Source organism: Malaclemys terrapin, chromosome 16, assembly GCF_027887155.1.
Source record: "Malaclemys terrapin pileata isolate rMalTer1 chromosome 16, rMalTer1.hap1, whole genome shotgun sequence".
NCBI lineage: Eukaryota > Metazoa > Chordata > Testudines > Emydidae > Malaclemys > Malaclemys terrapin.
This window is the reverse complement of record NC_071520.1, coordinates 10,137,410-10,152,139: the sequence shown is the minus strand read 5'-3', so window position 1 is coordinate 10,152,139 and position 14,730 is coordinate 10,137,410. Positions and strand designations below refer to the sequence as shown.

Sequence of the window (14,730 nt, the reverse complement as noted above, 5' to 3'; positions counted from 1 at the left end):
AAAACTTTCCTGGAGGTACTCCACAATCCTCTGCTAAAGGTTTCTTGGGAGGGATGCCTTGTTTCTTCCCCCGCTGTAGGAAACTTTGCCGTGCCAATCAGCAATTATTTCTGCAGGCAACAAAGCAGCACATAGGCGAGCAGTATACAGACCCGGTCTGTAGCCAAACGCAAGCAGGAACTTCAAATTGCATCCTCAGTTACCCTCATGAGCAAAATATCAGCTGCTATCACCTCTGTCTATGGAAAATGGTGCCAGTACTCAGAATAATGGCCCAAGGTGCTTGTAGTGATACCCCTGTGGAAACCCTCCCCCTCGTCCCAATTTGTCCCTTCCCCTCCCTGGGCTAAACTGACCATGGCTGGGGCTCCCACCTGTGTGTCTGCCAAGGGGAAGTGAGAAAGTGGTGTTTATAGCTTGTTTTAATCAAGGCTGTGAGTACACTAACAATAGTGCCTCTGTCTATTGTTTCTTTAGCATCTACAGATATGCCCTTGATGGTCTCCTCCTGCACACCAGGTGAACAGCTCCATCACATAAGGAGACGAAATAGGAGGAGTAAGGAAGACATGTTCCAGGAGGTGCTGCAATCCTCTGATGCTTCTGATTGCAAGCAGAGAGCATGGAGAGAGGCTATCAATGAGAAACTGCATATGGATAGCCAGGAGAGGAAGCAGGGGCAGGAGTAGATGATACAGCTGCTACAGGACCAAACAGACATGCTAAGGTCCCTGACTGAACTGCAGACAGAACACATCCATGCTCGTCTTCCCTTGCAGCCCATACAGAACTGCCTTCCATACCCTCCCTACAATCCTCCCCGCACATTCCTCACGTGTTCCTGGGCCATCTCAGTACCTCATGCACTCCACCCCCAAGGGACGTGTATCACAATGACAGCTGGACATACACCCAACTGCGAGAGCCTCATTTGAAAATGTGCTTTTCATTTTCATGTCCCTTTCAGAACATATCACCATTGAATAAAAATGAACTTATAGAAAGATAAGAAATCTTTGTGTCCTACAAATGGTGATTGCTGCTGAAATTCATACACAGTGGCAATTAGTGCATCAGCATTGTAAAATTAACACACACACCGAGTCATTACAAGGTTCGTACTACAGTGCAAGAAAACAATGCCTGGTTAAATGCATCACAGTCAGACATATTACTTGGGTTCATTGTCAAAATGCTCCTTTAAAGACTCCCTGATTCAAATAGCACCCTGTTGAGCCCCTCTAACAGCCCTCATATCTGGCTGCTCAAAATCAGCAGCCAGACGATCTACCTCAACGCTCAACCCCTGTGGAAACTTCTCCCCCTTAGTTTCATAAATGTTATGCAGAGCACAGCAGGTTGCTATGACCATGGGAATATTTTCCTCATTGAGGTCTAACCTGCCAAAAAGGCAGCGCCAGCGACCCTTTAATCAGCCAAAGGCTCATTCAACAGTCATTCTGCACCTACTGAGCCTGTCGTTGAAGCGCTCCTTGCTGCGGTCAAGGTTTCCAGTGTAAGGCTTCATAATCCATGGGAGCAAGGGGTTGGCCGGGTCTCCAAGGATCACTATTGGCATCTCCACATCCTCAATTGGAATCTTCTGGTCTGGAAAGAAAGTCCCTGCTTGAAGTTTTCTGTACAGGCCAGTGTTCCTGAAGATGGGTACATCATGCACCTTTCCCGACCGCCCCACGTTGAGGTCAGTGAAACAAACCAGGTGATCCACCAAAAAACTTACAAGACCATAGAAAAGTAGCCCTTTCTGTTGACAATCTGTCACAGGGTGGTCTGGGGCCAAAATGGGGATATGCATGTCATCTATTGCCCCACCGCTGTTCGGGAATCCCATTGCTCCAAAGCCATTCACTATTTCCCGTACATTTCCCAGAGTCACAGTCCTTTGTAGCAGGAGGCGATTAATGGCCCTGCACACTTGCATCACTACAACCCTCACGGTGGACTTCCCAACTCCAAACTGATTCGCAACTGATTGGTAGCAATCTAGAGTTGCCAGCTTTCACACAGGGATACCAACTCGCTTCTCCACCGTTAGAGCAGCTGTCGTTCTGGTGTCCTTGTACTGGAGGGCAGGGACGAGCTCCACACACAGGAAAGTGGCTTTTCACACCTGAAATTTCTGAAGCCACTGCTCGTCATCCCATCCCATAATGATGCAATCCCACCACTCAGTTCTGGGCGCAGGAATCAAGCACTGACAGTCCACTGTGTGCAGCTACTCCGTGAATGTCAGCAGCAATCTTGAATCGTTTCTTTCCATGGCATGCAGCAGGGCAGACACCATGCAGTCATTTTCAGACTTGGAGCTCATGAAATACTGCGGGATCAGCTGCATAGTGTTCATAATGCTCATTACAATATTGGACAGCAGTGTAGGATCCGAGCTGTGAGACAGAAATGGTGGGTGCGCAGTTTACAGGAGCTGTCGAAAAGCAGCGTGAAACATAGTCAGAAGCCCATGGAATGCTGGGATGGAGAAAACTGCATGATGGGATGGTGAGCCTGCTCCCATGAGTCACTGTGAACCCTTTCCAGAACACCCAGCGGCAGATGGTGGTGAGTTGCACAGTGGAATAGGTACCCACGGTGCTCTGCCCTCTCTGTCAATGCAAGAGCACCAACTGTGGACGCGATCTACCGTTATACGGAGCGTTGTGTGGACATGCAAAAGTGGTTTAATTACAGCAGTGGATCATCATTGACAGAACATAAGCTGACTTTGTAGTGTAGACATGGCCTTACTGTTTTCATTGTAAGGTAGACAACACATTCCAAATAGTTATTTAAGCATGAAAGGAGTAGATTTTTCAGATGGGCAAAAGCTAAAATATTTAAAAACCAGCTGTAAGTTTCCAGGGAGAACAGATTTACTTAAATAATAATAATGCAGAAACAAACAGAAAAAAATACAGCTATTTTGACATATTTGTTGGCTAGAATCATACTGATCACCACCAATCACTTAAATAATACCCTAGATGTCCAATTAGCTAACGATTATTGCACCCTATGCCCATATCTTCCTATGTAATCACTTCATAATAAGTCCTCAATCACTTTTAGCCCATTTTAGGAGCTTTTCAATTTAGGAAGTAATGGTTGTCAATAGAGAATAGCTCACAGGAGAGCACCAACTCAAGTCCTATTAAATCCAGAGGGTTACAGAGTTTTGCTGTTTACAGACATTACTGTTATTCACCATCATTATTCTCTGGCCATGTTGGTGATCAAAACAAATGCTAATTTTTGGGAGCAAATATATTCATTGAAGAGATTAAGCTTTTCATTTCTAGGAAGACTACTGCTCTCACTCACCCAGTGGTAAAAAAGTATAGTTCTCATGTCTGCAGTCATCAGATACATACTGAATTACAAAATAATCAAGTATATGGCCATTCTTCAGGACTTGTAGGCTTTTGGGAGTAAAATCATGTTTTATGCTATAATTAGGTTGAGATTTTCAAAGCTGAGCAGGGGATTTAGGCACACAGTGCCCATATAAATGAATGGGAGTTGAATGGTTAAATCCCCTTAGTGGCTCTGAAAACCTCAAATTTAAGCTGCTACCATCATATGCAGTATTTTCAATGCACCTACCTGGTTTAGATCAAATTACTCTTCATAGAAATTATACATTTTAACCTGCTCATTTAGTTCAAATCTCAATCAGCTGAATTCAAATTTCTTTCCAGAACCGTCATCTTCTGTGCAAAATTACCATTGAGTTTCAAGATTAGGGTAGGAGTCTAAATAATCAACAGTTGCTGCTGAATATCTAAATGTAAAAGGTACTTCTAGGGTCCGAGGGAAGGGCATTTCAGTGGTTACATGCTATAAAGGCAAAAATAGTGTCATGGGCAAAAATACTGGCAAAACTTGCTGTATACCTACATACCCATAGAACCAAAAGCCTTTTCCCTTTCAAGATGATAGGATGTTAGAAGCTCAGTCAAATATAGTGCATGAGAGCCAATCTCTGTTTAGAGCTTTAAAAACATTCCATCCAAAACTTTAAGCAGTATATGTATTCCAACACACAATCAGTGCAGAAAATTAAGCAACACCTAAATCCCTTCGTGGATCTGGGACACAGTCACTATAGCTTGCTTTATAATTGCAAAGTCAGAGAGAGAAAGATGACTCCATTCTGGGAATATTCAGACAAGAAATGTTGCTTCGCTTGGAGGAGAGCATAAACAACAACTCAGTGAATTATAGATTTCCTTGCATGAACCAACAACAGTGAAGAAAACAAACGCAAACGGTGGGACTTTGCAATTGACTCTCAAGTGTTGGCAACCAAGCAAATGATATTTTTGGCCTCGTAACTCAATCATTAAATCAGACAGTAAAAGGGACCTATGGAAGAGTAAACCCCCTTACCGAGCGCCTGTGTAACAGCAAAAGGAGACCAGTAGGAGGTGAGAATTACACTGGCAGTCAAAGTAGCATATAAATAATCATAGTTAACCATAGCAGACTTTCTACGAACTCAAATACAGATACATTTTAGAACATAAAATATGCTGCGATAACATCTAAAACTGTACATCTGTATCTCTACTTGATACCAGAGCTTTCACACCACCTCTCTAACAGCTCTCCTCAATCCTAACCCCCATCCCCCAGACTTTTCCTTTGCTCCATCACCCGTCTCCAATTCTGAGGTGTCCCTCTTATGCTCAACTTCCAACCCATTGTCCCATCCCCGAGACCCCATCTTTTCCCGATTCCTAGCTCATCCTTCCCTCATCCTCAGTCATTTTCTCTTTATTTGCTCCTTCCCTTCCATTTTCAAGAATGATCTGGTTACCTCTCCTTAAAAATGCTGTATATTCCCATTACCTCAGTTTTCTCTTGGATCCCCCCCCCCCAATCGTCTTTCTAATTTCTCCACTCTACTGAAACTGCTCTTACTAAAGCCTCCAAAGACCAAGTTTAAAAGGCTCTTCTCTGTTCTTAAACTGCAAAATATAAGGTCAAAGCACTTTCCTCTGGTCTAATTTTTCTACTGATGTTCTGTGGTATCATTACTAATTTGATTATATTGGAATGATGGATTAATAGGCTGGCACAGCACGTTTCACACTGCCTTTTTGGTCTTTAAGCAAAAATTGACTATTCTTTTCCAGTGGAATGTGCCTCTACAATTTACTTACAAGATGATCCTCTCTGCTTTGCTATTAAAACCAGAAATGAAAAAAATTAAAAAGTTAATAATTCAGAAGAGGAATTTTCTTATGTTCTTACCTGAGGCATCTGTCCTAAATAGTGGAGGGTGAGTTTCTTTGGCTCTAGGTAGAGAATTTCTCCAAGCTCCTGGTAAGGTTTCCAGCTGGGTGTCCAATATCCATGCTGAGTGAGTTGCTTGTGTCTCCTGTGGTAGTTCTCCCAAAACATTTGCTCCCTTGTGGATTCCCAGCAGTTATAAACCGTGCTACTTCTAGCTTGGACCTTTACACCTTTCTGTGTGGGGATGGGCAATGGTCTTATGAGCACAAAATAACGAGGGTCTAAAGTCTTAGTGTTCCCAGGCATCCTGATCTTGCTATTCATCAACCTGCTGGCTAATAATACTGGTCCCCGGGTGGAATCCCGGTGCTTCTACTGCTGCTATTGGTGATCTTGATCGCCCTCCTTTCACCTCCAAGCAACCCCTGCCACAGAACACAGCCCTTAAGACCAACGGTCACCTGCTGCATGGACCCCAGAGATGATCTTCCTGTTACTTTTGATAAGTTACTTTTGTAAATTATCTGCCACAAAATAACCTGAGATATAAAGCCAATCCACTCTGCAGTACCCTCGGCTAGTGGAAATAAACCGTTCATGAACAAACCCACAACCCTGCCCCACTAAACAACCAACAGGCCAGGGAACCCACAACACACAGGGCTGAACAGAGAGCTCTCTGGGATCCCTCTGAACAGCTTTATTTATTCGTTTCAAAAGACACAATAAAAACCATCTCCTTGCCATTTGAATTCTAACAAGAGGACAACAGGTAGGGCCCAAGACCAGGTGATGCCCCCCTCCCCACCCTCACAGCACAGAGACCCCCGCCTGAGCTCAGGAGCAGAGAGACACACAGTTCAGAAACACCCCCAGGGTCAAGGAGCTGATGCCCCCCTTTCACTGAGACCCCCCAATCCTCTCTTTGAGTCCAGGTGCTGAGCCCCTCCCCACTGAACTCCCCCCCCCCGGGAGGTCCAGGTGCTGAGCCCCTCCCCACTGAACCCCCCCCCCCGGGAGGTCCAGGTGCTGAGCCCCTCCCCACTGAAACCCCCCCCCCCGGGAGGTCCAGGTGCCGAGCCCCCCCTCTGAGTCCAGGTGCTAAGGCCCCTCCACTGAGCCGCCCCCCAGAGCGTGTCCCGGAAGCAGCGCGTCTCCCCCCAGCCCACCCGCCCGAGACGGCGTCCCCTGTTGCCCCTGACGACGCGTCACAGGCCTCGGCCGCCTCCCCTTGGGTCCCCGTTCCGGGGCGGGCGGGGCAGAACTGCTGACGTCACCCGCCAGGAGACTGGACTGTGAGAACAGCGCTTCTAGGCAGCGCTCCTCCCTCCCCCCCACCCGGGCGGGAGGGAGGAGCCGGGACCTGCCTGCCCCACTGGGGGGCGCTGGGTGGGGGGGTGAAGTGGTGCCTGGTAAAGCGCTTGGGTCTCTGGGCTGCTGGTTGGCATCTCACTCCTCTGCGCCGACACCCTGGCTAGGGCGGCCCTCCAGTGCCAAACCCCGGCCCCACAGCCTGCGGGGTCTGGCTTCACACAGAGCAGGGGTGGTACAGAGCCCCTTCGCCTGTAGGGCGCACACAGGGGTGGGCGCAAGGCCCTGGCTCGTGTAAGCTGGGAGGATTGCTACCATAGGTGCTGCTGCACCCCCAGCTTGAAGTGGTTTCCAGGGGGGTTACAGCATTCAGCACCCCTCATTGCTACCCATCCCAACATTTCCCTGCATTATCCACGTGAGACTGGGCAGTCATGTTCTGCACGCACAGCAGACTGAAGCTGGAACATCAACAGATTCAGAACTGGTTCGGGGTGGTGGGGACCAGCCAAAACCATAACAATTGCATTAAGGCATTTCATTGTGTACTATTGTGTCTACACACCAGCATCACTCATGCTGGTGGGTAACTGAACCGATTCCGTGCGCAGGGGGAACACAAATTTGTATTACCCATGATTTTGGCCCCCGGTTGTAAATATCATGAAATTATATTATGATTAATTGGTTGAAAATGTTAGATGAAAGATACAGAGAAGTGCAAATTCCTTTGGAGATATTCACAATACTCTATGTGGAGGTTTTTATTCACTCTTCCCATCTGTAAAATGGGAAGAGTGAAGTATAGATATGAGAGGTTCCTTGGTCAAAGAAATACCAGACATGCTCCTGCTTTATTGGAGACAATGGCAAACCTAGTGCAGGATTGGACCCATAGCCTGTTAGCTGCATAGAATTAGAAATCAAGTCTCCTGCCTCCCATGGGAAGCTCTAGGCACTAGCCAACATCTCAAAAAACAAACAAAAACAAAAAAACCCACCAACCAACCAACCAACCAACCAACCAACCAATCAAAACAAACACACACACACACACACACACCATTTCAGTTGCTTCACTTTGTCAGTGAGCTTCTTCAGCACAACTTTTCAAACTTCACGCAAACCTTGGCAAACAAAGCCCTAACTGCTGGAAAATGAGAATTCAATATGAGTTTAATACTATATCTTTTCTGGCCTACAATACATACAATAGCAGCAGAAAATAGCATATTATTTATAGTACACAGTTTCCAGCGAATAAATGTTTGTATCTTGTTAAAAACTCTCCCAACCTTTTGAATTCTATAAAACTTGGAGGGTATTATTTACAAATACATGTTCTGTTTCCTAAAAAGAGATGCTAAAAATGTGGGGGGAAGCCCAAAGTACTCCCCTCCCATTTATTTTCTTTTACTTTAAATAACTTTGCTAGAAATAAGATTGAAAAATAGTTATGTATCCTAGCAGCCCACAGTCCAAGGTGCCATCTTTCATGGCAATGCTGTAAAATAATTTACCCAACCCTCCTACCTGGACAAGTGGTTCTCAACCAGGGGTACGTGTACTCCTGAGGGTATGCAGAGATCTTCCAGGGGTACATCAACTCATCTAGATATTTGCTTAGTTTTACAAAAGGCTACAGAAAAAGCACTAGCGAAGTCAGTACAAAACTAAAATTTCATATAGACAATGACATGTTTATACTGCTCTACATAATATATACTGAAATGTAAGTACAGTATTTATATTCCAATTGATTTTATAATTGTATGGCAAAAATGAAAAGTAAGCAGATTTTCAGTAATAATGTGCTGTAACACTTCTGTAGTTTTAGGTCTGATTTTGTAAGCAAGTAGTTTTGAAAGTGAGGTGAAACTTAGGTTACATAAGAGAAATCGGACTCCTGGAAGATTGAGAGGACTAAACCTACTAGCCAGAACTAGATACCAAAGATTAACTCTTCCCTTTCCCTCAATCAGGGCTTTGTCCAAATCATACTGCTCCTTCTTATGCACCATTTCCAAGACCTCACCTTTTCTATCAGTGTGCAGAGCAAGGTAGGGATTTCCCCCCCCCCCCCCGCCCATCATAATTTGTCCACAGGCAATTAAGGCTTCACATTTGGTGATCTGTCAAGAAAAAAAAAAAGTTTGTCTGACTTTTCCAGCTGTGGTCTCAGTCTCCCAAGGACATGAAAGTAAAAACTGTTATTGTAGGAAGTGTCTAAAGGCATTTCTTAGCCTTCTGTTTGGTCTGTTCTGGATGATTGCACCTCATTTCTGGTTTCTCATTTTAATTTTCTTGGGTTTTAATGTGTCCAACTCTCATGTGCTCATATATTTAGTTTTGTCCTCACTCAAATATAAATTAAAATGCTACCGCCACCAGCACTCTGAGATGGCGAGTCAGAGTGGAGACTAAGCACCAGTAGCAGTAGGAATCTGACCTGATACTTGAGAGCTTTGTTGCAGGCTAAAGGGTTCTGACAAACAACAGACTCTTGTTAATTTCATTTTGCCATGGACACTGCATCTTGCAACACTGAACAGCAGGTGTATATACATACTAAAAACCTTTAGGAAATAATTCATTTCCATGATTTTCTTAATACAGATTGCAACATCTCACTTAGCGTTAGACTTTTAATCTAGGGATTTAAACAGAAAGGCGTGATCTACTATCATCATGCAAAAAGAAATAAAATAAAATAAACTGGGTTTTAGGAGCAGCCTTAATGACTAAAAATTTGGTTTTACATAAATACAATGATCCCGGTCCTTGAAAAATTGAGATTTGATGGGTCTTAGTGATTTGTTTGCATTAGAACAAATCTCATATTTCATACATCTGAAGACTAAAGCAAGTAACTGTTCCCGAGCTCATCTCCTGGCTCTGACATTGGAACTCTCACTGTTTGTTTTGGCGGCCGGGCAGCATGTGTATGTTGTGTGTGCATGCATAGATTTCTAATGAATAATGCTTCAAGATCTATTTTTACCGATTTTCAGTCTTCTTGTTAACATCCCTAATATAGACTCCGATTTAAGGCCAGAAGGGACCATCAGGATCTAGTCTGACCTCTGGCATATCGCACTCCACCAAACCTCACCCACCCACTCCTGTAATAGACCCCTAATCTCTGGCTGAGTTACTGAAGTCCTTTAAATCATGATGTAAAGATTTCCAGTCATAGCAAATCCGCCATTTACTCTAATTCAAACCAGCAAGTGACCCATGCTCCATAGGAAGGTAAAAACCCACCAGGATCTCTGCCAATCTGACCTGGGGAAAATTCCTTCCTGACACCAAATATGGCGATCAGTTAGACCCAGAGCATGTGGGCAAGACCCACCAGCCAGACACCAGGGAAAGAATTTACTGTAGTAACTTGGAGCCTTCACCCTCTACTGTCCCATCTCCAGGCACTGGAGATATTTGCTACATGAAGTTGCAGAGGGACCATGGGCCATTGTACGCAATCATACCATCCCCTCCCATAATCTATCAAGCTCAACCTTGAACATAGTATTTATTTCATTTCAATGTCATTAGAAAATCCACCCATCCAAAGCTCTTGAACACATCTGATAGTATAGTGTACAAATCTTATCACTGAAATAATGAACTCCTCTTTTCCCTGCGATCCATTCAGAATGCACAGAAATTATCCTCTTAGCTCCCTTGCTCCAGCCACTCTCTCCTCAAGCGATTGGATGAACAGATGAGTTTCTGGATATGCATCAAGTGCTTACAGGCTTGAATTGTACCTAAAAACAGATTGACAACACTGGTATAATGCACTCTTTGCTAGGTGTGTTATGGAGCAGTGGGTAGCCACAATCTGTACAAAGAGCCCTATGCCAAGCCCTGGGCGGGGTGCTTAAGGGCAGCCCCCAGCCTGTGTCCCTGACGCGCACCATCTAGGGCAGGTTGAGGGTCCAGGGCTCCCCACAGCAGCTCTTATGGCCCAGCTTTGGCTTCCAGCCTGGCTGGAAGTGAAGCCTCGCAGAGAAGAAAAGGAGCAGGGGCAAGGCCTTGTGGCACAGAGGGGCTGAGGTGGGCCACTGGGAAGAGGCTGGCGCCACCCCAAGCCTCGCTTGGGCAGGTACCACAGGGAATCTGGGACAAATTCTGTAGTGGAGTCATTCAGCCTAGGACCGGGACTTGAACTCTGCATTTCGGAACAGTCCCGCCCAATTCGGACTAGGTGATCACCCTCGGCGGGTCTCTCAGTACATGAAAAGGAGGGGGCAATTCACAGGAAGCACTACAAGCATCCTATAGCGAGTGCATGTTTGTTTGTTCTGTGTTAACAGCAAACAAACAAACAAACCATCTTTCTCAGTGAAGTTGAAGCCTTTATCATTTAGCTGCTAGTGCTGCATCCAGTCTTTACCACCCAAGCTGTCTCACCCTCATGCCCCCTCCTTTCCACCTCCACCACCACAGAATCGCCTGCTCTTCTTTCTTTCACTTCTCCCTCCCCCCACACTTTCCCTCGCATGCTACAGGCTGACCCCAGGTGTGAAGAAGGGACCCAGGCCCTTTAGAGTATTACATGCAACTTTCTGCACTAGCAGCCTCTTTCTTACCAGCCAAAAGGTATTGATTTCAGTGGGAGATTCCCTGCGTTAAAAGGGACAACAGCTTTAGGCCCTATGTTAGGAAGGATCAGGTAGTCTTCTTTCTCCACCTTGTATATACCACTTCTTGCTGAGTTTGTCCCTCAACACTCCCTCTGCCTTGAAAGTTGGCTGGAAAATTCCCTCTGGAGGGGCAGACAATGAACAACAATTGAATCAGCTCCAAGATGCTCAAGCCCCTTGCCCAGCATTGAGTGCGGCTCAGTTTAGCCTATTTATATGGAAATGCCCCTGTGTTTTCTCGAAGGCAGCGCTGGATATATTATTCAGAAACAAAAAATGGGTTTGCGGTTTTACATTTTTTGGAGACAAAGTGTGCACAGACATTTTTATTCTGTGGCACGTGAGGAATCAGGAGTAGAGCTTTCCAATTTGGTCAGCACCTGTTCTGCAGGCATCAGATTCTTTTACTACCCGTTTTTATACGATCTCAGATACATTTCTCTGCTGCTCTATTCATTGTCCAGTCTCATTTTCAGGGGTTATTCTGAGAAAGACAGGGATGACAGTATATTTTTGAAGGTTTTCTGTCTGTAATTTCTCCATCCAACATACAATTTGGGTGGCAATTTAACAGCTCTTACAAATTACATTCTTATCATTTCCTGGTTGTCAGAAGAAGTCATCTCTTTTTACCACAACGTTTTCAGTTTCTTATTGCCACTGTATTTAAGAAAAAACACTTCATTTTTTCTTTTTTGTCCTTCGCCTCTATTTCTTATTCCTCAAGGGCAGTGTCAGAAATTCAAAGCTGGTTCCTGGCTATCAGATGATCCAGTATTTTCTCGTCTTTTGGCAGTTTTGTAGAAACTCGCTCTTCCTTCAGTTCCTTCCACCTAAATGGCACCTCTTAATAAATTACCCTTTGTCTTTCAAGCAAACATCTCGAAATGTGACATTTTGAATCTATAATAGTTGCATTCCAGTGTATACCGCTATTGGGCATCAAGCACAAGGCCAATAGAAAATCACTGGTGCAGAAAATAAAAAGATTTGCATATTTGTGCTCTTGCCCTCCCGTCCAAAACAATTGTGCTCTGTTCTGTATTTTCAAAAAGTTTGATTTTAATATGGGAGGAGTTCTGTCAAGAAAGAGCAAAAGCTTCCCCCCCCCCCCATTTTAGTTATTGGGCTGATTTTCCTACCTAAAGGATAGAAGCAATAGCTTCTGCAGAGGTATGTGCCTCCTTCTCAATCTGAATGGAGCATTATCTTCAACGTGTGTCATTTCAAGTCATAGTGCAGGGATGGTAGAAGCTCGCCCAATCAGTAAGCCTAATCCAGCAGCAAAGAGCGAGTATTTCTCTTCAAGCATTTGAGTCAAATGTGTACTCCCCAATTTTGCGGGGTAAGAGGGAGTTAGGATGGATTAACGGACACCTCCACATCCGCTGCAGCCCTACAGGTCTATGAAAATTGCTTGAGCACAAAACGCTCTGTGAATATCTGAATTTTAAAACAAATCTGGTTCCACTATGTTCATTCCCATTCCCTATTTAATTTCCTCAGAAAGAGTTTATGGCAGAGACCCAGGACACGTGCAACGCATGTTGAAAATAAACTATGCTCACTTGCGATTGTGCACATTCACACAAGAAATCTAATGCTACATTACAATCCCCAGGACCCCATCCAAAGGGTAGTGATGTCAAGGGAAAGACTTCTTTTGACTCCAATAAGCTCTGAACCAGATCCCTAAGCAGGCAACAAAAATGTAGTGTGAATTATGGGCCTGAACCTCATTCACACAAAGGCCCCTTTGTATCACTTGGGTAGTGTAAAGGCCCCTTAAAGCGGGAATACATTCTATTTATATCCACTTTAAGCACAATGGCATGACTAGAGTAGGGTAAAGTGGTTGCAGTATAAATAAGTAGTGAGAAGCCCTTGGAGTTTTTCCATTGATTTCAGAGGGGCCAGGATTTCACCCTATATGTCGAATTTGACTAGCTTGGATTTTGAATATGTAAGAACATTAACATACTGTGTGCATGTGAGTACAGCCCATGACTTTTTCCATAATTATTTGGTAAATAAGTGGTATTGCCAGTCTCAAGCATAAACACACACACACCATGGAGTCAGCCCCCCCAAAATCACAATTGTCTTGAAAATCTCAAGCAAGTGTTAAATGCCATGTTCTTTTTAGTTACCTTCTGGTTTCTGAAGCTTTAGGATACACTCGCTTCACGCTTTTCACCCCAACCATGAGGGCTAAAAACTTATTTAATACACATACAACAGGGGGGGCCCCCCAAAATGCAGGACAAATATGTGAACAACCTGCCCCCAAGTCCTGGCCAGTGATGCAGTAGGGCTCAGGCAGGCAGCCTACATACTGTGGCCGGTGGTCCCACGTCACTCCTGGAAGCGACTGGCTACTGGCAAGTCTGGCGGGGGTGGGGAGGGTAAGGGGGAGGCTCCGCTGCCCCCCTCCTCACAAGGGGCAAGCAGAGACATGTCAGCAGCAGGGCTAAGGTGGCTCCCTGTCTGCTTTGCCTCCCTTCCTCCACGCTGCTTTGCTCCTGGAAGGAGCTGGCATGTCCCTGTTGCCCCCCACGGGGGGGGGTGTCTCTGCATACTGCCCCCGCCCCAAGTGCTGACTCCGCAGCTCCCATTGGCCAGGAACTGCGCCGCCAGCCAGGGCTCAGGTTGTCACATATTTGTCCTGTATTTTGGGGCCCCTGTCATTGGGGGCCCCGTGCCACCACACTTTGTTTCATGGTAAATCTGCTCCTGTGTACAGGGGAAGCAGCACAAACGAATACACAAAGTGCTATCAAATGCACAAATAGGAAAAACAATAGAGGAAGTATTTCCCCCCCTTCATTAACTTCTTTCAGCTACTGTGATCTTGAATGCTGTTCGGAACTCGAGAGGGTGGGATTTGGATGCCCGCACCACTTAGGCAGCTTTGACACTCTCAACTAGGATGGAGAAGACTTTTAGGCAGAAATGAGATTTTCAAGTTGATGGTGACCATTGAAAATTGTTTGGGGCTTAGAGACCTTCAGCCTGCCTCTCTGTTGCCTGAATCTTGGCTATTGGTTAACAAATGAGGGCACAGTAGGTGCAAATCACTAGGATTCTGAACTGGTAACGTTTTTCCAGATTACCACTTTGCATTAGTGTAAGTGAATGCACAAGATACAGGGCAATGAAAAACTAGGCCCTTTGGGTAACATTTTCAAAAGCACTGAAGAGATTTATGAGCCTAAATCCCACTGACTTTCAATGAGATTTAAACACTTGAAAATGTTCCCCTTTCTTCTCATACTAGTCTAGAAAGTATCATGCACACCAGAAACACTAAAAAAAATAGTAATAAAAGGACAAGACATCCATTTAGATTTTATCCTGAGAAGTGGACTTCACTGCATTGAAGCATCATCAGTAATTGCCTCTTGAACCATTCCATAATGAAGGGACCTGGGGGACAATCTCATGGAAAAAAGATCAGCAAACTCATTTGATGTTAATCTTCCAGGTCAGGTTGCATCCCGGAGTCTGCAGAATGATC

General features: G+C 45.0%; 1 protein-coding gene across 2 annotated transcripts in view; it reads right to left on the bottom strand.

The window, feature by feature from the left end:
* The window catches only part of CCDC60 (coiled-coil domain containing 60), a 107,598-nt gene extending 101,575 nt beyond the window's left edge, over window positions 1-6,023 (bottom strand). For both annotated transcript variants that reach the window (XM_054006931.1, XM_054006932.1), the window contains exon 1: window positions 5,272-6,023. In XM_054006931.1, the coding sequence (XP_053862906.1) occupies window positions 5,272-5,577 (306 nt within the window). In that variant the 5' untranslated portion in view covers window positions 5,578-6,023. The remainder of the gene's footprint in view (window positions 1-5,271) is intronic.
* Window positions 6,024-14,730: the final 8,707 nt, after the last annotated feature.